The sequence below is a fragment of the Mastigoproctus giganteus genome, chromosome 9 (assembly GCF_048544385.1).
Source record: "Mastigoproctus giganteus isolate SK-2022 chromosome 9, ASM4854438v1, whole genome shotgun sequence".
Lineage (NCBI taxonomy): Eukaryota > Metazoa > Arthropoda > Arachnida > Uropygi > Thelyphonidae > Mastigoproctus > Mastigoproctus giganteus.
In genome coordinates this window covers 146,775,828-146,802,252 of record NC_143583.1, presented here as the reverse complement: position 1 = coordinate 146,802,252, position 26,425 = coordinate 146,775,828, and the positions used below count along the sequence as shown (strand labels likewise).

General features: G+C 41.1%; 1 protein-coding gene across 1 annotated transcript in view; it reads left to right on the top strand.

Moving 5' to 3' along the window:
• Window positions 1-15,398: 15,398 nt before the first annotated feature.
• LOC150080806 (uncharacterized) overlaps window positions 15,399-26,425 on the top strand; it is a 76,332-nt gene continuing 65,305 nt past the window's right edge. Inside the window, exon 1 of the mRNA XM_090380825.1 lies at window positions 15,399-15,469. Within this exon, the coding sequence (XP_090236951.1) occupies window positions 15,440-15,469 (30 nt within the window). The 5' untranslated portion in view covers window positions 15,399-15,439. The remainder of the gene's footprint in view (window positions 15,470-26,425) is intronic.

Below are 26,425 nucleotides of genomic sequence, written 5' to 3'. Positions count from 1 at the left end.
CTTGTGTTGAAGCTTACGCCAAAACCGGCCATTTGTATGTAGTGTGCAACTTACCAGTTGACATGACCTCTACTGTTTTAAAATGGCATGTGTAAAATAAAATGGTACGGCGTCTAAATCGTCCAGCTGTTTCACCACAACTAAAGAGAACGTAACGGTGAATGGAAAATGAAACCAAAATAACACCATTCGCAAAACCTGAATGAATTATGGGCTCGGTTGCTTTCAAAATGGCATAAATTGATATACAGATTGTATCAATAACGTGTGGGATCCATCATCCACTTCATAAATGGATTTAGAACCTAAAAAACAAACGTTCGGGTAAACACGGTCTGATTTTCCCCTGTTTCTCAGTTAAAACCATTTTGTGTTCCAGAAATTATCTGCTTACGTTTAAAGAAATGGTCAAAATGACCACCGTGCGCCTGAATAAAAGCCTGCGAACGCTTTATTATAAATCACCACACTCGCTCAAAAGTTCCAGGTGTCTGACAGATTTCCTGTTTTGGTGCTGATGGGTTTTCCACCATCTGAAACTCGTTTTCTAAATGAACCAGTTTCCCCAAGGTGTTTTCTGAAAGGTCTTCTAATTTAGCACATGACGATTAGGGAAGTTTTCTGTATACATTTCCTACCTTGGCTGGAAAGTTCCATACATGAAATTCATATCTTCATAAATTCATATCAAATTGCATTTTGTGAATAAGCCTCTACTATTACTACAAATGCACAGTATCAAAATGTTAATAACACGCTCCAAATGTAGTGCCCTTGTCATGGCGAACTAACTGAAATCACTAAAAGAACACTAAGGGATCCTGCTTACATAACTACAACAAGGCCCCACTTTGAGATATCGAGCATTATTTGTAAACAGTTGAATAGCACCAGCTATGCTAACTCGGTTTGCGGACAGAATTACTGGAACAGAAATATGGCTGCAACTTGGAAACAAGGCGAAATCAGACTTATGTTTACATGGACTTTTTTAAAATTGATTTTAGATCTTAAACTATCCTGAAACAGTATATCATACCACATGCTGTGATGCACTCAGTATAACCTATTAAAGGGGTCCAGGTGGAATCCCTGGCAACGAGAATTCAAGAAGTGCTTCATGCTAAAAGAGGGTTATACATATCACATTTAATTGAGAAATTACACATAGTGAACATAGTGTTTGTTAGACAGCTCCTGTGGACTCCTAGAAATCCCCATTTTGTATTCTGTGACGCTTCACAACTTTGCAAAAACAGCTAGTTGTGCATTATAGGAGTAATGGTTATTTTGTTTAATTCGTCTGGTCGCTAAGATACCGGAAGGCATGGTAATCAGGAAGGGACCTCCCATTCATCCACGGTGAGGTGAGCTGGACCAGTCATGGAACATAGAACCTCCGATTTATAGGACTCTTATGGCCAGGACGAGAATGAAGGTGATGGGGAAAAGGAATTTGGGTATAGTTTGAGTGCAGAATAACTGGAGAAAGCAAAGAAGAAGATATTAGAGACAACATTCCCCAGGAAAAACGGAGCTTATGGTATCATATTATAGCGTGTTAGGCACATCAAAAACTTAGCTGTATTGCACTGGATATAATATCTGTACAAGCGTGCCTTCGGTAGTCGGTTTGCGGGGAGAGAGAACCATGCTACCAATGCGTGGCACCGACTAATCAGCCACATTATGAAAGAGACCCATAAAAATTCCTTGAGTCATTGACTGGATTCTAACTTGGGCCTTTTCCACCTTTTCCCACCCTTGTGGGTAGCACAGTTGGTAGGATCGCCATCCTCTACACCAGGTGGAAAAAGGCCTGAGTTTGAGTACCGTTGATGACGGGAGGAATTTTTATGGGCCTTTTTTTCAAAACGTGGTTCAGTTAGGCGGTCTCAGGCGAGGGTAGCATGATTTTTTTCTGGAAACTCGGGGTTTTCATCCAGCAAACATAAAATCTTCCACAGAGCACACGCAATTTGCAGAAAATATACACAAAACAATATGGCCTCAGTTGTTGTTGCTCCTAAAACAACGAGGGACTAAACTGAACAAAGAAACCTAAAGAAGGGGGGGGGGGCCGTTGGAGAGCAGAATGGCCAAAAGTGAGCAAGGGTGATATATAGAGAAGGAATGTAAGTTTATAGTTAAGGAAACTGTAGAGTTAAATCCCTCGCCAAGGAAGACCTTGGTATAAAAATCATGTCTCCCATTTATAGGAGGTCCTGGGAGTTAGCAACAGGAGTTGTAATTCACCTAGAGAAAACAGATGATGCCATCCTATTATGGCGGGAGTGGTCCCTGGAGTCAGCAAAGGTCTCCTGACAAGCAGAAGTTAAAGCCCACAATGGAGTAGACAGTAGCTACTGTTGTCTGTACCGAATCCCCCACCCACCGGTATTGCACTATTTCTGGTGGGTGTGGGATTTGTGCTGCTTGTACGACAGTTTAATAGAAGACCCAAGCCCGGCTCCTCATGCCAGGGATGGGCACTAGGTAGCAGCTGACCAGGTGTTGGCTGCTCCCTGGTGGCTAAGTAGCATGACACACCCAACACATGCAAATAATTCTCTAAATACTGACTTTTATTTACTGTCCTTTTCTAAACTGATATATATATATATATATATATATATTTTTTTTTTTTTCGATCTTCATTCTTCACCTCTTTTACGTCAGGCCCATTTAACAGTATTACTGTTAAATACAGGAGTTCTAGGTGGAGATGGGCATATGCCTAGGGGCCACCCCAACAAGGTACACACACATGCACCGAATCCCCAATCTGCGCGGTAGCACAGTAGCATTGTTACCTTCCTCCTTTCACCCGGTGGAAAAGGCCCAGGTTCGAATCCCATCTATGACGCGAGGAATTTTAATGGGTTTTTTCACTCCGTGGCTGAGTTTAGTCAGTCTGCAATAGATAGTATGGTCTTTCCCTGCAGAAAGTGGGGTTTTTTCGTCCTGCAAAGCTACCAGAAAACACACGCAATTTACAGACAAAATACATATATGGGTATATGTAATCAATTACGGGTGACCATAATATAATAATTTGGTTTTTGCACCGAATCCCCTGGAAGGGCTAACGATCAGCAGTAGGATAGGCAACCGAAAAATCTGAAAATTTCACACTGAGGTCAAGTAGCCTGGCGTAGAGTTCCAGTAAGCAGAAAGTTAGGTATTGGCGTAAATATCCCACCAAGACCCAACAGTGAGCTGTGTCAGCATTACATCGCAGAGCAAGAATCCTGCTTTGGAAAGAGTTCAAGATCAGCAGGGCAGAGGCTTCATATGATCTTGGTGTGGCATCTAGGAAGACATATAATTTGAGTAGACTCCAGGAGAAAGTGGGAGAAGTACCTGGAGTTAGGATCCCACCCACGCCCTAGCTGTCGAAAGAGAAGGGCCACATTGAGCTGGAGCTATTATTATTAGCAGTATTGGCATAAGACGCAAAAAAGCAAGCTTATAAAGCATTCAGCAAATATATATACAAATGCAGCAGAACAACCTTTCTAGTATCAGTTAAGCGTACAAACCGTACGCTTAACTGATACTAGAAACTTAACTGATATTCCTTTCCACAAGAATGGGGAAAAGGAGTGTTCTAACGGAGTTCGAACGTGGCATGGTAATAGGTGCTCGACAAAGCATCTCTGAAACGGCAGTTCTCCTGAACTTTTCACGCGTTTCAAGGGTGTATCGAGAATGGTGCAACGAACAGAAAACATCCTCTCAACGGCTCTCCTGTGGAAGAAAATCGCTTGTCGATGAGAGAGGTCAGAGGAGGTGGCTAGAATTGTGAAAGCAAAGAGACCGGCCACAATGTCGCATATTACGTCAGAATACAACCTTGGTGTACAGAACAAAATATCGCAACGGACCACTAGTCGCACTTAGTCGCGAATGGGCCGACGGCCACATCGCGTACCTTTGTTATCAATGAAGAACAAGAGAGCACGCCTCCTTTGGGCACAGCAATACCAGCACTGGACTATCGAAGATTGGAAAACAGTTGCTTGGTCTGACGAGTCGAAGTTCCTAGTACATCATTGATGGAAGGCTCAGAATTTGGTGAAAACAACATTAATCCATGGACCCGTCATGTCTGACGACTACTGTGCAAGGTGGTAGGGGAAGTGTTATGGTGTGGGGGATGTTTTCTTGGCACACGTTGAGTCCATTGATACCCATAAATTCACGTCTGAATGCCACATCGCACCTAAACATCGTTGCTGACCAAGTGCATCAGTTCATGTTGACAGTTTATCCTCAGTCAGATGGTTATTTCCAGCATGATAATGCGCCGGTGCACAAAGCCCGAATCACTATGGAATGGTTCAAAGAACATGACAATGACTTTTCTTTGCTGCAGTGGCCCGCTGAGTCCGCAGATCTCAATCCTATTGAACAGCTTTGGGATGAGCTGGAAAGGGCTGTTCGCTGCAGGCCTACACCTCCGTCGAATCTCAAGGAACTGCGTACACACCCATGTCTGCATGGTACTCCATTCCTGCACAACGTTTTCAGCATCTTGTTCAATCCATGCCTAGACGAATTCAGGCTGATTTGAAGGCTAAAAGAGGCTCAACACGCTACAAGGTGTTCATAATAAAGTGGCAGCATAATGTATATATTCCCACATCACTTGTCCATCCACTGAAATAATTTTTATAGCCTTTCCTTGAATTTATTCAAACTACCCACTTCCACAACAGCGTCCTGGAGAGGGAGAGAAATAGAAGTCTGAGCCATCTCGGTGGTCATTGCAGAAGGTGGTGCTGAGTCAGTCAGAGACCGTTAGTGAAGCATTCTTTTTGAATACACGGTTTTTTAATTATTATTATTTATTGTACTATGCGATTCCAGCAAACCTTTCTGGCAATCCTGCCACATATTTACCATGCTGTACCACTGAACAATGCTGGTGTAGCTTAGATTCCCTGATAGAGGGTCAATTCGTTTTGAATGTAATGCCCATATCACAATGCAATATCATGAACATATCTGGCCCTATAAAGTCCCGACGTAAGGTTGTGATGATCCCTAAGGATCCAATCGACACTTCTTGGTTCACCACGAAGACTCAAAATTAGTACAAGTCTAATCCAGGGAGAAGTCTTAGCCAGGAATTGTGGTCACAAGAAAGAAAGAAAGAATTCAACTTTGTTCTGAGACCTAAACAATCCCAAGAGTGCAGAAATTAACAGTAAACAGTGATACCTCATACAGTCCCTGGAACCACAATAGCACCACAGAAGCACAGGTCATCCATCGAGGATGCAACCAAAACGCAATTCAGCAGACTCGTCGTGGTGGTCTAGCCCTCCACTGGAGCCCAAATTTCTCTGATATAAACCGCCTGAAAGGCATCAGTGGTCTCCTCAGCAACTGCTTTAAACACACTAGTTAACAAATGGAAAAACTCTAGAAAGGCATTTTAGTTCTGGATAAGGACATTCAGATCATCATAGGGAAGACAGATTGAATGTGATCATCAGTTGGGTTCTTCAGTCCAGTTATAGGTAATATTCGTGCATGAGGTGATTCTGGTACTGTTTTTCTTCAAGACAGTTTTCTGAGCCCGTAAATGGTGAGAAGGTATATAGTTTGCAAGATTATTATTAGTAGTGAGATATGATGCAAGAGAGTAAGCTCATAAAGGATCGGCGGAAAAAAACCTTAAAACCATACTAACAAGAACCTGCTGGCTAAGACAAACTTCCGGCAACCATCCTTCTTCGATTTCAATTTATGCCACCCATGTGTGTGGTCTGAGTAAGAGGAAAAATGCTATCAGCATTGAGCTTGCTCAATCCATTCAAAGTCTTAAACACCTCAATCGGATCACCTCGCAGTGCCTGCAGGGTGGTCCTACGGCTTCAGTTCTGCAAATTGCAGAACTCAAGCCGTAAGATTACCCTTTTATTCCCTTCTCTGCACTAGTTGCAGAGATCTACATCTTTGTTGACCATTGTCTTGTATGATGGGATCCTCACCTCGTATTACTGCTAGGAAAATTCCTGTATATCATTAACAGAGCAGGACCATCTGTCCTGGTAACCTGTCTGCACTGATCAGAGAACTTCGTATGTGGCTGCACAATCACTCCAGCACTTTCTTCATTTTCCACTACTCTCAGTCTGGTATCACACGATTAGTTGGTTAATCTGTAATTACTGCTAACCGTATGCAATGCCTTGAATTTGTCGATCTTAAACTTCAACTGCCGTTTCTTAGCCCATCTGCCTAATTTCTATAGATTTTATTGCAGTAGCTTACCCTCATTACTATCATATAGAGCTAGATTATCTGTGAAATATGGTATAACTTTGATACTCCTACCTAGCTTGCTGGCAACGTGAAGCCCACGTGGACAGCACATTTGGTATAATCAGCGTCCTCCCTACACATGTTGGAAACGACCTGAGTTAGAGTTCCATCAATGATGCAAGGAATTTTTATGGGCCAATTTCATAACATAGTTGAGTTTGTCGGGCTTAGCAAAAGGTAGCATGGCTTTTTTCCTACCGGAAGGTAAGATTTTTCGTCCAGCAATCAGTAAACCGACTACAGAACACCCCCAAGATATATTATACAACACAATATGGCCTAAACTGCTGATGCACCTGAAAAGGTAGACAAAATGAATCGATGTTGTGCATCTGTTGTCCCACAAGAGGAATTTTTAGGGATAAGAATGTTAGAATTATATCAAATTAGAGAGGAATAAATTATTTTGTGATCTCTGAGAGGAAAGTGTAGGATAAATTGTCGAAGCTAAACGTGAATAAAGTACTTAGGCAAATGGGATCTATCCAATTATATTAAAAGAGACAGCAAAACAGATCAGAAAACTTTTAAACATTATGAGAAGAACATCCCTAAGTTTAAAATGGTCTCTGGAGATATGGGAATGTATTCTGCATTTCACAAATGGCAACTAAAGGGTGAAGTGACTAATTACTGTACGCCTAACTTCTGTTCTAGTGAAAATGTAATGGAGTTACTAGTTCAAGAAATAATGAATGACCACCAAAATAGGAATGCAGTTGTACTGCAGTCACAGCATGGATTTCAATCTTGTCTGACTAATGACTGGATGCTATGATGCGATAAAAAAGGAAATGGGAAACAAAAAATAATTTTGATATACACTGGTGTCGCGATGGTTGTTACATTAATGACTAGCATCACAAATAGAAATATAAACAAGAGATATTTATTAATACACTGGTATGCAAAATTTAAGGACTAGTCAGGTTTTCACCTGAAGCTTCTCATAGGAGTGGCCTGGATATGGGGAAAGGAACCTCGTGAAGTACAGAAATGATAAGGGAAACAACACGGTACAGAGGGATTTTATTCAAAAATGGCAACATAGCACTGACTGCCATGATACAGATGCATCACTGCCAAAGGTAGAACAAAGGGAAGAGGTCGTCCTCAGTAGGAGATATGGCCACCCCCTAATGTCGATACAAGTTTTACACCGCCTGTCCATACTTAGAAAAATGATGTTGATAAGTTCTTGCAGTAACGTCGTCTGTTCCTCAGTCAGTTCCATCTTTGGCTGGTGAACATTTTCTGGTGGGTGTGGACGTGCCACTAGGCGTCTCCCCAAAGCGTCCCATATGTGTTCGATGGGATTTAGATCGGTGGAACGGGCAGGTCAATCCATACGAACAATGTCCTCGTTTGACAAAAGCATATCAAGAGCTGCAGTGGGATGGGGTGTGGCGTTATCATCGATAAACACGAACTTGGGGCCAATGGCACCTCAGAACAGACGCACATGGGGAAGGGTTACCTCGTGTACAGTAGCGTGCACCGGTGACAGTACCGGCTTCCAGTATCTGCAGTTGTGTACATCCATCCAATATAACGCCTCCCCAGACGAGAACACCTCGACCTCCATATCGATCCCTTTCAGTGATGTTTGCGGGGTGATACCATATGCCAACCTCTTGCCAGATTAGCTGACGTCCAGAATTGCTGGTGAGACTGAATCTACTCCCATCAGTAAAGAGTACCTTAAGTAAAGATTTTGTGGTTCTAACCTTTAGAAATAGTGTTCGTCCTTAAGTTTGGCACACCAGTATAGTTAAGGCAATGCTAAGTAATATTTGACAAGTGCTCTCAAAATATTCCAAAATGAGCATTTGCAACCTTTATACGACAGTTTTGGTAAACTGTTGTATAAAGTGCAACAGTTTACACTTGTTGTAAACACGATAATTATGGCGGAAATATTATCAAAAGCCCTCAATTTGCTTTAGTTTATCATTTTAAATGGAAAACAAAATGAGAAGTTCACCAGGTACAAACTAATATTTAGTTGAACTGCCCCTGGCCCTGATGACAGCAGCACATCGTCGAGGCATTGATACGATCATTTTCTGAAGATAATCAACTGATAGTTCGTGGTTCCAAACAGGAATTATGGCTTCCTGAAGTTTACGAAGAGTGTTTTGTTTTTTTCTGGCAACTGCAGATTCCACACTATATGGCTTCCAATGCCAATAGTTCTCTATTGGCATCGTGTGGTCAGACACGAAATTCTCTTTACACCGTATACATGCTGCTAGGATAGCTCGGGAATAAGGAGTTGATTATCCAGTTGTATAAAGCCATATTTTTCAGGCCACATCTTGAGTACTGCAAACAGGTCTGGGCATCTTTTTAGGTCTGGAAGCATCTTTTTAGATTCAGGTCTGGGCTATTTCCTGGCCAGCTAACAGTTGTATTGGACCGTTCTTCCAACCATTTTTTCACCTGTAACAAATGTAAACACATTACTGTCGAACCTCTAATTCAGAAATGAAGCTAAAGTAACTTCAGAAATGCCTACTTACACTTTTCGCCCGATGACAAGGAGCAGAGTCGTCCTGAAAGTTGCAGCTACTTGGCAGGTTGAAATGGTCTTTAATGGTTGGCAGCAATTTGCTTTCCAATATAGCCTGGTATCCATTGGAATTTACGGAACCTTTTATAAACTGCAGGTGACCTACTCCGCGATACGAAATGCACCCCCATATCATTTGGCTGGTAGGGAATTTCACTGTAGACACCATACAGTCTGGATGGTATTCTTCACCACGTCTACGGCGAATCGCTTGTCTCCCATCAGAGCCATGCAGGTTGAATTTCTTCTCATCCGAGAAAATAACTGACTTCCACTGCTCTGGAGTCCCTTTGACATGCTCCTTTTAGTGGGCTTTTTTCACTCTGGGGCTGAGTTAGTCGGTCTCAGGCGTAGATAACGAGTTTTTACTACCCCCCCAGAAACTGGGGTTTTTTCGTCCAGCAAACAGGCAACTCGATCAGAGAACACACGCAATTTACAGACTAACTAAATATACGGGTAGATGTAATCATTTACGGGGGAACAGTAATATTATTATAATTTGTTTTTTTTTACATGCTCCTTACACCAAATTAATCGGGCCTTATTTTTTTTGTGTGAGGAGGGGCTTCTTCTTAGGACGATGGGCTAAAAGTCCATTTTTGAAGAGGCGTCTTCTGACTCTTACTGCACTTACTACCACTCTTGCATGTTCTTCCCATTCTCTTTTCAGCTCAGACGAAGAGGCTTTACGGTTTTTAAGGCATACGCGGTCCTGTTTTGGCATAGAGACTCGTTTGTCCGGTTCATTTTTTCCTATCAGCAGAACCAGTTTTCTTGAGTTTGGAAAGAAATCTGCTCACTATCGACTGATTACAAAACACTCTATAAGCGATATGACGGAAAGAACATCCTTCCTCGCATAAAGCAACAATAGCACCCTTTCTTCGTGGTGTCAATTGCACGTAACTCGCCATCCTGACACAAGCAAGGAATGACTGCAACTCTTGCAGTGCGTGCTTATATAGCTGAAAGTTACAGCTGATGCAATATTACGTCACCACCTACTCGTGTCAATCTTATCCGATGCAATCTGTAAGAAATATTGCCACATTTTTCTACTTAGTTATTCTGACTACAATTACAATTTTAAGGGGGTGATGCATTTTCTTTGAACCCCAGTGTATATTTAGATTTCAGAAAGCCTTTTCAGCATAAACGGCTGCTGTACAAATTGGAATAGTGTGGTATAAGGTCAAAATTTTCGGCCGTGGATAATGGGAAAGGAATGATTGAGTGGAAGAAGACAGTAATTATCAAATGACACCTTTGTTTTAAATTAATGATATTAATGGAGCCCTTCGGGGTTTAATGCTGAGCCTAATATTGTTTTCAATATTGATGAAGGCATGTGACACATAATGTCTAAGTGTGCAGATGATACAGAGGTTGCCAGAGTGGTTAGTGACAGTAATCAGTGTATGATACAACAATAAGATCTAGAAAAATTAGGCAGATGAGCAGAGAAGTGGAAGTTGAAATTTAACGTTGGCAAATGCAAGGTATACTGCATATAGGTAGCAGTAATACTAGAATAACATTAATCAAGTATGTGGTGTTCCATACTGAGAGTAGTGAAGAACGAAAAAGACCTAAGGTAATAATGAGATCAGACATGAAATTCTCTACAGCGCTAGGACAGCTCGGGAATAAGGAGTTGATTATCTTATCCAGTTATATAAAGCCATATTTTTCAGGCCACATCTTGAGTACTGCAAGCCGACCGGGCTAGCCAGGTGGGTAAAGTGCCTGCCTAACAACCCAAAGGTCGCGGGCTCGAATCCCGCCTCAGGATTGGATCAAAGTACTGCAAAAACCTTGGGAGGTGCATTATGGCCACAGAAGCCGATGTGCCAACAACTACCAAAAAAAAAAAAAAAAAGGAGTACTGCAAACAGGTCTGGAAGCATCTTTTTAGGAAGGAAGTAGATGTGTTTGAAGGGGTGCAAAAAAATGCAACGAGATTAGCGAAAAAATAAACAGGGTCCTCTTAAGGAGAAAGGCTTGAGTTTTCCAAATTGTTGCCTCTGGAAGCTACGGAGTTCTGATTGAGCTGTGTAAGGCTTTGAAGGGTTGAGTAAGTTAAATTCTGATGGTATCCTTCCTCTTGCTCAGACACCACTTCTGAAGGTGACATAAATTTAAATCGAGGAAGGATAGTTACAGAACAGAGGTGCGGTAATTTCTCTCATGCTGGCGGGTAGTTGATTATTATTATTATTAGCCATATGGTGCAAGGAAGTCTGAGACATGCTGCACCAGTCGAAAAAAAAAAATTCTGAATTACAGAGAGAGAGAGAGAGAGAGTCAGAAGTAGAGGAGATTACCAAGAAAGAGAAGAACTCCAGGGGCTCACATCTGGTGAATATGGGATTGGCACACTCAGGGTCCTCAGCTGGGTATCATCATTCTTCTCTTCTTTGGTGATCCCCTTATATTTCTCTCTCTCTCTCTCTCTCTCTCTCTCTCTCGGGGTAGTTCAGAAATTTTTTTTTTTGGATGGTGCGGCATAAGCCTCAGGCTTTCTTGAACCATATGGCATAATAATAACCACTATTATTATTATTATTACGCTGTTAGCTCTATTACGCTGGGAGACCGATATAATAATATTAAAATGATAAAAAAAGACACCGCAAAAGTTAGTGACGGCTGAGCAGATAGTGGCGTCATCTGGTGTCACTCGCGAGAACTAAATAAATAAATAAAATAAACCACTGGACATAAGCCAAATCTAAACTAGTCCACCTCCATAGATGGATCATGTCGCAGAGAAATATTATTCATACTGCATCGAATGTGGCTCAGGATAAAGTCACTCGCGTTTGAGGCCTTAGGCAGAGGGGTCGGTTCTAAAAGTTGGAGACTGTCTCCCGCCGAGCAAGACAGTGGAGCATGTGGCGCTGTCCCCCATAAGGATACCACAAGAGAAGGGCAAGTCCATCCTGCCCCACCAACTGGAAGTGCTTCCTGCACTAGTGACCACTCGGGAAAAAAAGAAAAGGCCAACGCATGAAGTGGAGCATTAAAATGAATATGTACATCATGCGAGCATACTATGAAATAACCAGGCTATAGACCGAATAACCAGGCTTCAGACCGATATGACAATATACAGGTCGCGATTACATACCAAGTGGTTGGAACGATATCCGGATATTCAGATAACCGAACAGCGATTAGCAGACCAAAGAAGTACCATCGTCAAGAAGAACCTAATAGCTCCTGCCATCTTGGAAAAATCAAGCAGGATGTTAGTGATCAACTACAAAGCACAAAGAATATGGTCAATATGGAACAAGAGGAGGAACAGCAAGAAGAAATACAACCCAGAGTAGCTGTAGTGGAAAGAGACGAAGTCAGGATATCCAGAATAGAAGACGAGTAAAAGAAGGCCCTAACAGAATTCGAAGGAATGGACCCCACATGATACCTAAGCAGAGGCCAAATAAAATCCTTTGGAGAGTAACAGACCACCTCAATTGGCAAATAATGCCACATTACCTTGACAACAATGGTGCAACGCTGGAGGCTATCCACACAGCCGTATATACTGTGCTGCCATAGTAGTTACTAGGATTAATGGAAAATAAACGCAAGACCAGCAGCAGAGGGAACTGCTAGCTTAGGAAAGAAGACTTCAGCAGAAGATAGAAGAATTTAAAAAAGTCAAGATAGGCCAATTGACCCAGTACCAACAGGGTAATAGAAGTAAGAAATTGATTGGAAAGGTGAAGAGCATCCTCAAGAGCGACAGCGTCCACAGCAAACATGAGTCCAGAAATAAGAGAATAGGAGAATACACTGAACACACTGAAGCAGAACCTCGTCGCACTCAGGAAGAGACTATGCAGATACAAAGAGAGCTCCCAGAGGAAAATAAACAACCGAATCTTCGATGAGGACTAAAGAGCCTTCTACAGGAAACTTGGTGAAGATGAGAAAGCAGGAAACGGACCGCCCGAGAAGAAGACGATCGAGGAGTTCTGGAGACATAATAGCTCTGCTGTTATGTCTTACTTCACTGGAGCAGTGAACTAAGACATAACAGCAGAGCACCCTGGATAGAAGTAGAACGGGAAGAAAACCAAAGACATACAAAAGATGAGAGAGTGGGAGATTCGAGAAGAAGTAAAACAGTCTATCAGGAACACCCACAACTGGCGAATCCCAGGAATTGATAACATCCACAACTACTGGTACAAGAAGCTCCCCTGCACACAAGCACCTAGCAGCACAGGTCACTCGAATTATGAGGCACCCAGAGACAATCCCGAAGTTTCTCACCGAAGGAGTCGCATATCTGAAGCCTAAAGACGAAGATACAAGGAACTCGGCGAAATACAGGCCAATCACCTGCCTCCCAACGATGTACAAGGTCCTGACCAGCTGCATAACCAAGAAGTTATATGACCACTTAGAGAGTCAGAACATAATGGCCGAAGAGCAGAAAGGATGCAAGGAGCAATTAACCCTAGATGCCACAGTTATGGAACAAGCCTAGAAGAAGCATTGCAACCTATACACGGCCTACATCGATTACCGCAAGGCCTTCGACTCCGTACCTCATAGCTGGCTAATAGAGCCCCTGAAGATCTACAAGGTCAATCCGATAGTGATTGACCTTGTAGATCTTCAGGCGCAACAATGGCGAAATGGACCACCATTAAGGTTGAGAACATCACAACCAGGCCAATCCCCATTAGAAGAGGAATCTTTCAGGGAGATGCCCTGAGCCCACTGTGGTTCTGTCTAGCACTTAACCCGCTATCCACCATGCTTAATGGCAGCAAGTATGGATATAATCTCAAAGAAGGAAGAAAGAACCTGTACACCCTCACCCACCTGATGTAGATGGATGACATCAAGCTCTATTCGGCAACCGAGAAGCAACGCCAGCAACTATTCCGGATCACCGAAGAATTCAGCAAGGACATCAGGATGGAATTTGGTCTACACAAATACAAGACCCACACACTGCACCAGGGAAAATTAGTTGGCCCAAACTACCAGCTGCTTGCTAGTAAAGAGATTGAAGCTATGACAGAAGGAGAGACCTACAAATACCTAGGGATGATGCAGGCTCAGCAGTTAGAGCACAAGGAAATCAACGTGTCTGACTGAAAAATATCATCAGAGACTCAGAAGCCTTCTGAAAGCAAAATTGAATGGAGGGAACACAGTTAAAGCCATAAACACCTATGCAGCTCCAGTGCTAAAAATACACCTTCGGGGTCATAGATTGGACTAACACCGAACTAGAAGATATCATGCGAAAGACAATGATGACCAAGAGCCGCCAACACCACCCGAAGACAGCAGTGGAGAGAGAGACTAACAATAGCTCGGAAAGAGGGAGGAAGGGGGCCTGATAGACTTGATAGAGCAACAGAAAACAGCGATAGTTAACCTGAAGAATTACTTGGAGAACAACACAGCACCACTACACCAGGCCATAAAGAAGATAGATGTGGTATTCCCCACTCAACCTAAGCGAGGAACCCCACCCAGACGGCACAAGAAACGAAGTTAGAAAGATGGGCAAAGAAGACACTCCATGGCAGACACTACAATGACCTCCATCAAAATCATATCGATAACATTGCTTCCAATGCATGGCTCACAAGCGGGACGCTCTTCCTCGAGACTGAAGGATTCATGCTGGCCATCCAAGACCAGGTAACCAACACCAGAAACTATAGAAAATACATCAGAATGTCAGATGACACATGTCGACGATGCCACTTGGCCTCAAAAAGGATCCAACACATCACTGCGGGTTGCAAGGTGATCACAAGACTGAGTACACTCATAGACACAACCAGGTAGCCAGGATAATACATCAGAAACTATCGAGGAAATACTAGTTGACTAAAGAAAGTGTACCATACTACAAGTACGAACTCCAGGCAGTACTAGAGACCCGAACCCACAAGCTGTACTGGGACCGCGGCATAATAAAGGATAAGACCATCCCGCACAACAGACTGGACATAACCCTTGTGGACAAGATGGAAAAGGCTACCTACCTGATTGACATAGCAGTGCCCAACACTAGAAATGTCCAGAAAGCCCATGAGGAAAAAATTAGGAAGTACACGTACCTGAGACATGAAGTCAAGGAGATGTGGCTTTGCAAGAAGTATCGACCGTCCCGATCATCGTGTCGACCACCGGTATGGTGCCAAATTCCCTACATAACAGCCTAGCAGCAATAGGTCTCCCAGTGAACACGTATAAGGAACTCCAGAAAGTCGCAATCCTTAACACCTGTAGGATAGTCAGGGATTTCCTCGACCAACAGTAACACCAGACATTACAACCACCCTGTGTACTTGGTAGCAGTACCCGTCACGGAGTTGAATCCTCCAATCAGGGAGAAATAATATAAGAGCAACAACAATAATAATAATGATAACCAGCTCAGGACCCTGGGTGTGCTAAGCCCATACTCACCAGATGTGGTCCCCTGGATTTCCTTCCATCTTATGTTGTAAAGGTGGACAGTTTAGACAAATTTAAAGAAGAAATATGAAAATTATTAGAGGAGTTGGACAACAGGTGATGTAGGAAATGATATACCGTGTATATATATATATATATATATACATACACACAAAGGGTACTAGGAAGGTTTTGCAATATGACGCAACAATGAATCACAGGAAGCTGCTTGTTGCTGCATGTTGAGACATGTTCATACGTGCATAGTAGCCGCCGCGCCAAGTCGATGGGCTCAGTTATTCATTAGTAGTGAGAGTGTAAAGTGCTTGCGATGGCATCGTGGTCACGAAATGAGATAAGGACAGTTTTGCGGTATAATTTCGTGCGTGGTTTAACCATAGACCAGTGCTTAGAAGAAATGACTCTTGCACTAGATGATGATTGTCCACATCGTACAACGATATTCAGGTGGTATAGAGAATTCCAAAGGGGAAATTTCACTCTGGAGGATTCTGAGAGGCCGGGAAGGCCACGAACGTCAGTTACGGAGGAAAACGTTACTGCTGTGAGGAAAATGCTTGACGAAAACAGGCGAGTGACCTACCAACAGATAGAGGATACTTTGGGCCTAAATGCACAAGCAATTCGTTCGATTCTGCAAGATCATTTGCACGTGAAGAAACTTTGTTCTCTCTGAGTGCCGCATCAACTGACTGAAGAGCAGATGACACGACGTGTGACTTGGTGCCGGGAGATGTTAAAAAAGTTTGATAAGGGACAATCTCGGTATGTGAACAACATCGTGACAGGTGACGAGACTTGGCTGTACTATTACGATCTGCCGACCAAGGCTCAAAACAAAGTTTGCGTCTTTGATGATGACGACACACCCGTAATTGTCAGAAAATCCCGATCTGTAAAGAAGAAAATGATAGCTGTATTTTTCAAATCGAGTGGAATTGTGGAACGTGTCGTTTTGGACACGCAGAAGGCAGTCACAGCTAAGTGGTATACTGAACAATGCCTGCCTAAAGTCATTGGATCTATGAAGAACCTGCGGCCAAAGTCAAGAATGGACACCTGGTACCTCCATCACGATAATGCTTCAGCTCACAGGCGCCTCCGTAGCCAGGTGGGAAGGAGCAGCAGTGCGTAGCACACGCTTCTTGATTAGACCGGGGTTCGAGCCCGTCACCACCAAATACGGAGGATGCGGAAAGGTCAAGGAATGACCACTGCATATCCCGGAGCAATATGGCCTTAGTTGCTAATGCTCCTAAAAACCAAATAACAAACAAACAACAAACAAACAGCTTCAGCTCACCGCGCCAAAGCCTGCACCGAATATTTGACCACGACAGGACTGAAACTTCTCGAGCACCCTCCCTACAGTCCAGACCTTGCTCCCTGCGACTTTGCACTGTTCGCGCATGTGAAAATGAAGCTAAAAGAGAGGCGGTTTTCCAGTGATGAGGACCTTCTACGGGCTTGGGACAACGAGTGTGCTTTACTCCCTAGTGAAACTTGGCAGAACTGGTTTAAAGATTGGTTTCGGAGGATGGAGAGGTGTATTGAATGTAGAGGAAATTACTTTGAAAAAATTAAATAAACAAAGCTGTATTGTAAAACTTTCCTAGTACCCTTTGTATAAAGAGTATATATATTTTTTTTCGTGTGAGCTTGTCTTGCATCTTTTGAGGCTACTAATATTAATACCAAGTACCAGATTTTTTGAAATAATGGGACATGTTTTTACTTGTTATTTCTACTTTGAAATATAAAGATATATATATATATATGTATATTTAATGTTTTCTGTCTGAATGTTTCGCTGATCAGAATAAATTAATTCATTTATGTGCAATAATACAAGATGAGTGATTTCGAATCGCAGTACTATCAGCCACTGTTTGTTTAGCGCTACCTATTTTTATAGTAATGCTCCTCGTGGTAGGTTTGATTGTTATGTTTACTGATGGAAATATTTGTTTCTAAGTAATAATTAATTGGAAAATATGTTTGTTGCAGCATTTTTTTCTTAATCTTCAGTTTTTTTTTTTTTTTTTTTGCCTCTGTTTTCATTTTGCTCTGTTAGCAGAAACTTCTAGTAAGTATACCAGTGACAGTACTTAAATTCAACGACAGTGTATAATTTATAAATGGCTATTTCCACAAATTGTTAGTAATTGCCATCTCAACGTAATTTCGTGTCGATTAATCAGGCGTTTGTAGGTAGGTAGGTAGGCAGGCAGGAAAGCAAGCAAGCAAGGTGTTGATGTTACACTTTGCCTACCTACCAACCCCTTTAGTTGGCTGGCGAGCTATTTTGGATCGGTCGTCAAGGGACGGCATCGTTTAATGGCTAAATAGTAAACAGATTTTTAATTATATGTTGAATTTAAGTAATTGTAAATACGCCGACTGTTCAGCTCCGACACACATTTGTGAGTAACAGTGGATACAACCCATCCTTCCTTAAACTGGATGGAAGAGGCCAGGAAATTTTATAGGCCTTTTTTTCACGTCGTAGCTGGGTTTATCCATTTAATATTAGCTGTAGAGGCTGATATTATATGGAACCAGTTCTATTACCACTAGGCAGGGGCAACCTCCTTCGTATAGAAAAGGCCTTTTTAACATTTCAGTTATAGTGTTATATAGCCACATTGCCAAATGCAGTGTTAAGTACACTGAATGGACAGAAATCATGGGATACCTACCTAGTAATGGGTAGGCCCACCCTTTACCCTGATAAGGACAGTCACACAGCAAGGCATTGAGTTCACTAGTTCATGAAAGCATTCCACAGGTATTTCCATCCATGCTTGCTATGCTGCTGTCCATAATTCTGTCGCATTCCTGGGTGGTGGATCCAAAGCTTGAATGGACCTTTCCATAGCATCCTAATGATGCTTCACAGGATTCGTGAGCGGGGAGACCATTCCATGCTGGTAAAATCTGTGGAATGCTCTTCAAACCATGCTCTAGTCACCAATGGGATGGAAGAGTCCATTGCCCTGTGGGTGCACAACAACCATGAAGAGATGCAGATGGTCTGCAAGGATGGACATGTAACCTGGACCGTTCAGAGATGCATCTAGACGTACCAGAGGTCCCAACATGTGTCAGTTGAACATGCCCCAGACCATTACTGTCCACCTCTTTGAACAGTTCCTTGTTGACATGACGGGTGTATAGCTTCATGCGGTTTCCGCCAGATATGCACCCTCTCAAAATAACTGTAAAGAGGACTCATCAGACCAGAGAACCGTCTCCCCAATCATCCAAGGTCCAGTGCAGATGTTCTTTCATCCAGTTGAGGCTTAGAGTCCTGTGTCGTGATGTTAGCAATAGGACTCTGGTGGGTCGGCGGCACCCATAACTTATTGCGGCTAATGATCATCTGATGGTCTTGGTGGAGACGTTTCTGGCACATCCCTCGTTGAAGTCGGTGATGATTTGTGTCACTGTCATCTGTCTCGCACATATGCGAGACAGATGTTAACGGCCACATTCATCCACCACCTTTCTGCGCCCATACTGCTGTCCACGATGAGATATTATTCCAGAAATGGCATATTCCCGATACAATCTTGATGCTGTCAAACGGGGATAGTGCATTTTCTGTACTACCCGCATGATAGAGTGACCCAAGCTTTGGGCACCCACTATCACCCCTTTTTCCAAGTCAGTTAATTCACGACATATATCCATACTGACATCAAATTACCATTTATGTGAATGCAGTAATGCGGTGTATCTATATACCTGCCAAGCGGTGGGTTCGTTCACTAGTGAGGGGGGTGACAGTATTGCGTTCTGGCAACCCAAAGGTCGCGGGTTCGATTCCCGCCTCGGGCTTGGATCAGAGTACTGCAAAAACCTTGGGAGGTGCATTATGGCCATAGAAGCCTATGCGCCAACAACTACAAAAAAAAAAAAAAATAAAAAACTGTTGCGTTGCCCCAGAATCAGGTATCCCATGAATTCTGTCCTTTCATTGTACATAATTTTGTGCATTTCACTAAAATAGGGAATGTGAAAGCTCAACTAATCTGCCACTGACAACATGGCATCACAGAAGCCATTTCTTAAAATTTCTCTGTTATTCCTTTTTCAATTTATGAAGGAAATAAAATCCTCCTGTGTACTTTGCCCAGTTGTAGTCTATAATTATATAGCAGAGATGCCATAAAAGAGGACATTTCCAAGGATCAGGTTAAAAAAAAAAGGATATATCAATAGAGAATGAGGACAGAAAAAATGACACACTAATAAACCAAGTTTTAACACTAATATTCAACACTTTTATAAAAATGTAACATATCGTATTTGACAGTGTAAGGTGAAAAAATATATTAATAATCACTAAAAGTAACACACCTTTTTATTATTGAAACTTCCACTATTTCTGTGACCATTTATAGTTTCCCACTAACATAATTTGTTTTAACTGTGATAGAAATTGGAGCAAGACATTTCTTTGAGGTTATATTGTAAAAATAATGTTTTGTATAGTAACAATACATAATTTTTCTGTCTTTTGTCCACTGACTATTTATTAATGAAAAGACCATTTCTATATTTGTATTGTGAGGAGTTATTGCAAAAAAGAAAAAAAAACTTCAAGTTTTAAATGTTCTCAGTAATTTGGTCCATTTTTCATGTGCTAGCAATTGATTGAATTGTTCATTTTTGCTTTCAATTTGTACAAAATATTTCAAGCATATTAATTGATTGAAACATTTAACATCATCTATAGTCTCTTTAGCAATCAAATTCTGGACAATGTTTTCCATATTCTTCATGTTGGCTTTTCATTTAGGTTCATCCATGTGAAAAATAAATTCTTCTACAGGTTTAATCAACTTATTCAAATACTCCATGCAATTAATGTATGGAGATTATCTCATCACAAAAATTTTCACTCATCTTCATCTGGCACAAGTTTTTAACAATTTAATTTTTAGAAGAATGAATGTTTGAGTTGAGCATTCTTTGAGACTTTCTCACTGATTTCAAACTACTCAACATCAGCAATTGAGTTGCATTTTCTTTAATTTTTTTCAATGTGATTATGGGATTCTTCCTCTCACTCAGAATAATCACCTGAGAGGGCATAAATTCAAATTGAGGAAAGACAGATGTAGGATAGACGTGCGGAAATTTGCCTTTAGCCAGCGAGTGGTTGGTTGGTGGAACAGACTTCCATCCTTTGTTGTGGTAGTTGATAGCCTAAATAAGTTTAAGGCTCAGCTGGACAGGTATTTTGAACGAACAAGAGGGGTGAAGTGGTTTTTTTTTTTTTTTTTTTTATTTTTTGGCTGATGCTGCATAAGCTTGCTTTCTTGCATCAAATGCCTCTACTAATGCTAATGCTAATTTGATAACTTAATCACTACTTCAAATTCATTAAATTTATTTGCTGTGCTCCTAGAATTAGTGTATATTCAATTGTACATGCATCTGTTCTTACTCTTAGTTATCCTAATAGTTAGGGTAACCAAGAGTAAGAACCCTTAAAAATTGTTTCCCTATCATAGTTAGGGTAACTAAGAATAAACAGTTTTTAATAGTGCAAGTATTTAAACAAGTCGTATCAATTCCATAATATGTTATTGCAGCTGCAGTTAGAATAATGCTATTTTTTATGAACTTCTTTTACAGTGCTAATTATACAGGCATATGCTTATACCATTCAGAAATATATGGCAAAACAATGGAAGGAATCCACACTCAAAAAAAAAAAACTTGTTTCATTCAGGCATCTTTCCAATCACACTTTAAATTTAAACAGGCTATCTGGTTTTACAAGATGAGAAAATTTTCATATTCCTGATCTACAACGGTCTTTCCTTAATTTGAGGGAGTGTTTTTTTAGTTAGTATCACTTGTTAAATTAAACAAGTTAGTATTTCATATATTGCATTCTTTCTATTCATTAATTAAAATATGTATCACATTATATTTCAGTTGTTTTATTGTAATTAAATTTGAGCAGATGTAAATTATTACATAATGTACTTCACGTGATAAAAACTTATGTAATGGGTTGGAATTGTGTGATAGTTCTTTTTTTGGGGGGGGTTCAGGGGGGTGGGGATGTTGGTTAACCTATTGACAAGAAATTTTTCATAACAGTCCATAAATAAGTCCTGAAATTCTGTAAAGGATTAGAGCTGCTGTTCACAATTTATTTTCTTTTGAGGGGGGAAGTAGCTAAGGAATTGGAACCATAACCTCTCCAACACAATGTGATAGCTGACTTCTAATTGTAAATAGATCATTTTCATTTTGTTAAGTAGTGGAATAGAATTTGTGTGTTTTCACTTTTTGAAACTATCAGCTTTCAGAACCATAAGGATCTGAAAGCTGATAAGTGCTGTGGTCATCTGACAATACTTTAAACCCCAAAAATAGTTTGCACAATGATTTTTGTCCAATTGTTGAATGAATCTTCAAATAATGGAAGAACACAGTAAGAGAGAAACAATTTATCCAATTCTAACAAAAGATTTGGGCCACAAGATCTGCATTAGTTCATTCCAAACTGTTTGATTGATGAGCAAAAGTTGCTAAGATTGGAAGAGCTCATTCAAGCTACTGACGAAACCTGTTTGCTTGATTCAATAACAGGTGAAAAGTTGTTGTATTTTAAATATGATACAGTGACAAAACATGGAATAATGATCAACATGTTTTGAGATATAAAAAAAATTTTTGATTTTCAAAAATCAAAACCAAGTGATGCTGATCATTTCCTTTGAGAGGAAAGGAACCATTCACAAGGAATTTATTCCACTACCTAAGACAGTGATAAGGAGTGCTATGCACAAGTTTGGATTTTTTGGTTAAAAGAATTAACAGCAAAAGAAGGGAACTAGTTCCTATTGCATGACACTGATTATTAGGTTGTTTTTAGCAAAGTGCAGGATTGTGGAGCTAAACTATTTCCTTACTCCTCTGATTTAACCCCCTTCCTGATTACTAGACTTGTTTCCCAAAATAAAATCTATATGAAAGGATGATGAGTTGGTAATGTAGAGGATATTAAAAGAATATTTAAATATGATACAGAAACAAAACATGAAACTACCCATAACTCTACCTATAAGATACTGCATATGGGTAGCGGTAATCCCAGAGTAACGTATCAACTATGTCGTACACTCAGGGTGTACCACATAGTTGAAAAATGAAAAAGAGTTGGGGGTAATTATAAAAAAATTAAAAAGGATCTGGGGGTAAATAAATTGAAAAGGATCTGGGGGTAATTATGCAATATAATATGAAGTTCTCTGAGCAGTGTGGACAGGCTGCCAGGATAGCTTGTGGGGTTTTGTCAATGATATACAGCAGTGGCGTAGCCAGGATTTTTTGTCAGCAGGTACATTCACAAAAAAAAGGTGCCATTTGCCTTCAAAAAATGTTCCACCTATCCTTTTTACATACTATGTAAAAAGGATAGATGGAACAGGACCAGGGTATGTCTGCCAGGAGCAAAGGTTGATGACGTTGTAGAGCAGATATCATCTTTTAAGGGCACAAAGGGTGATATTGTTGTACACGTTGGCACCAATGATATTAAGAGTAGACTGTCAGAATTACTTAACAATCCTCCCTCCTGTCTGCAATTCTGCCCTCCTATCGTGTCTGCAATTCTGCCCAGACACAATAGGAGGGAGTATATGATGAGAGCCTTGTCGATCAATTCGGCCCTGGTAAGATTGTGCAAGGCTCAAGGGGTAGAATTTTTTTCAGCCTGGTCTGTACTTGTTAACACGAGAGACTGCTTCTACAGGGATGGGATACACTTAAATAGAAAGGGTGCAAGAATATTTGCGGATGCTATCGAGGCAGTGTTAGGTGGGTCAGAAAACTGCTAGCTTGGAGGAATACAAGGACTAATAGATTAACAGTAGCCACCAGCACAGGTGAAAGTGATTCTTGTGCTGCTTCTATTGGGATGAGCAGAAGCCTGGAAAACAAGATGCAGGATATTTTAGAGACTGCTGGGAGTCATTGCGGTACAAGTAAACACATGAGTTGTGTTAGGGTAGCTAGGAACAGGTGCATGTATACTTGCATGTACACCAATGCTAGGAGTTTGGTAAATAAATTTGATGAATTTGAGGTATTGCTCAGAACATCAAAGGCAGATATTGTTGTTGGGATATCAGAGACATGGTGTCACACAGATATAAGGAATGCAGAACTGGAATTTGGGGAGTAAAATGTGTACAGGAAGGATAGACAAGATAGGAAGGGAGGAGAGGTTATACTATTAGTTAAGAAACACATAAAATCCAAGGAAGTGAAGCCAGTTGACATCGCTGGACAGTGCAGTGTTGAGTCAGTTTGGTGTGACATAAGCATTGGGAGATCAAAATTGGGAGTAGGAGTGTTATAGGCCTAATGACTCTGATGAGTATAATAAGGAACTGTACAGGGAAATAGTGGGCCAGTAAATCAGAGTCTTATAATGGGGGATTTTAATTTTCCAGATATTGACTGGAATTTGTGGGTTGGTCACTCATACACTAGAAAGGCTTTTGTGGATTTATTAGATGATTGTTTTCTACATCAGCATGTTCGGGAGGCGACTAGAGGGAGTAATACTCTTGATCTGATTATGAGTAGTGATTCTTTATGCATTAAGAATCTGCAGATAAAGGAACCAGTAGGTGGCAGTGATCATAGTGTGCTGAAGTGGGATTTACTCAAAGAGGTAACTACCATCAGGGGTAAAGGAAAGGGTTTTTGCTTTCGTAAAGGTGACTACGGTGGTCTGAGACAGTATTTAAATTCTATACGGTGGGACTAACTAATGATGTTACCAACAGCAAATTCAAAATGGTAAGCATTCAAAGAATTTATCTTGGAAGCTACTAGGCTTTACATACCAACTAAGAAATATTGTTCAAAGTTTAGGCCTAAATGGATGTCAGATGAATTAATGAGACATGTGGCAGAGAAGAAAAATGCATGGGATACATATAAATTAATGAGTGGCATGGAAGGCTATGATAGATATAAGCTGGTCTGTAACCAAGTCACAAAGGAGATTAGTCAGGCAAAGGTAGATTATGAGAAATCCTTGGCAAAGGATGCAAAGAAAAACAACAAGGAGTTCTTTACCTATGTAAACTCTAGAAGGAAAGGGATGAATCAGATAGGTTCGCTGGATATTGATGGTTCAACAGTTGATGATCCTGATCAGGTGGCTAACAAACTAAATGAGTATTTTGCATCTACATTCACCCATGAGGAGTTATTCAAGGAGGGGAAAGCCAGAGGTGAGTTAAACTCTGGAAGTGAGCTGGATGATTTTGTAATAATTGAGAGGAATGTGGATGAGAAATTGTTGAAGATAAACACAAGAAAGGCACCTAGGGTGGAGGGGATCTATCCAGTTATATTAAAGGAGGCAGCAAAGGAAGTAAGCAAACCCTTAGCCATAATTATGAGAGCTTCCTTGGACTCAGGGGAGGTACCCACAGACTGGAGATGTGCAAATGTGACCCCAATTCACAAAGGAGGATCAAAGGCTGACACAAGTAATTATAGACCTGTGAATTTAACTTCTGTTCCAGGAAAATTAATGGAGGCACTGGTTAAAGAAGCACTGCAGGATCATCTAGACAAGACTTCAGTTATAGCTCGGACACAGCATGGTTTTGTTAAGGGGAAGTCTTGCCTGACCAATTTGATTGGATACTATGATGCAGTCACAAAAGAACTGGATGCAGGGAATAACTTTGATATTATATACTTGGATCTTAGAAAGGCTTTTGATACTGTTGTACATGGAAGACTGCTGCACAAATTGGAGCAGTGTGGCATTGTAGGCAAATTGCTGCTATGGATAAAGGGATGGTTGAGTGGCAGAAGACAGAGAGTGCTAATCAGTGCACACTGCTCATCGTGGACTAATGTTTATTAGTGGAGTCCCTCAGGGTTCAGTGTTGAGTCCATTATTGTTTTCTGTATTTATAAATGATATTGATGATGGTATATCAAGCTTAATGTCCAAGTTTGCAGACGATATGAAGGTTGGCAGGGTTGTCAAGGACACTACTGACACTATGCTGCTGCAGCAGGATCTGGAAAGGTTGAGCAGATAGGCTGGGAGGTGGCAAATAAAGTTTAACATTGACAAATGTAAAGTACTACATATGGGAAACAGCAACCCCAGAGCAACGTATCAACTCTGTGGTACTACACTGACAGTGTTAGAGAATGAAAGGGACCTGGGGGCGGTTGTGCAGGCAGATATGAAGTTCTCTGAGCAGTGCAGACGGGCTACAAGAGTAGCTCATGGTGTCTTATCAATGATATATAGGAATTTTTCTAGCGGGGACAAGGAGGTGATTATTCTCTTGTATAAGGCAATGTGTGTATACAGTACTCTATGTGTATACAGGTCTAGAGGCCTCATTTCAAGAAAGATGTTGAGCTGTTGGAAAGAGTACAGAGAAGGGCAACAAGATTAGTGAATGGAACAAAGGGATGCCCTTACGAAGAAAAGCTTACGTTTTGCAAATTACAGTGTCTGGAGACTAGGCACCAGCGAAGTGATCTGATTGAGGTGTATAAAGCCTTGAATGGTGTGAGCATGCTCAATGCTGATGAGATTCTTCCTCTTGCTCAGAATAATCACCTGAGAGGGCATAAATTCAAATTGAGGAAAGACAGATGTAGGAAAGACATGCTGAAATTTGTCTTTTAGCCAATTTGTCTTTTGGTTGGTGGAACAGACTTCCATCCCTTATCGTGGAAGTTGATACCTAAATAAGTTTAAGGCTCAGCTGGACAGGTATTTCGAACGAACAGATGGGTGAAGTGGAAGTGGTTTTTTTTTTTTTTTTTTTTTTTTTTGGCTGATGCTGCATAAGCTTGCTTTCTTGCATCAAATGCCTCTACTAATGCTAATGCTAAGACTGCTTCACAAATTGGAGCAGTGTGGCATTGGTGGCAAATTGCTGTTATGGATAAAGGGATGGTTGAATGGGAGAAGACAGAAAGTGGTAATCAGTGGACACTGCTCATCATGGACTAATGTTATTAGTGGAG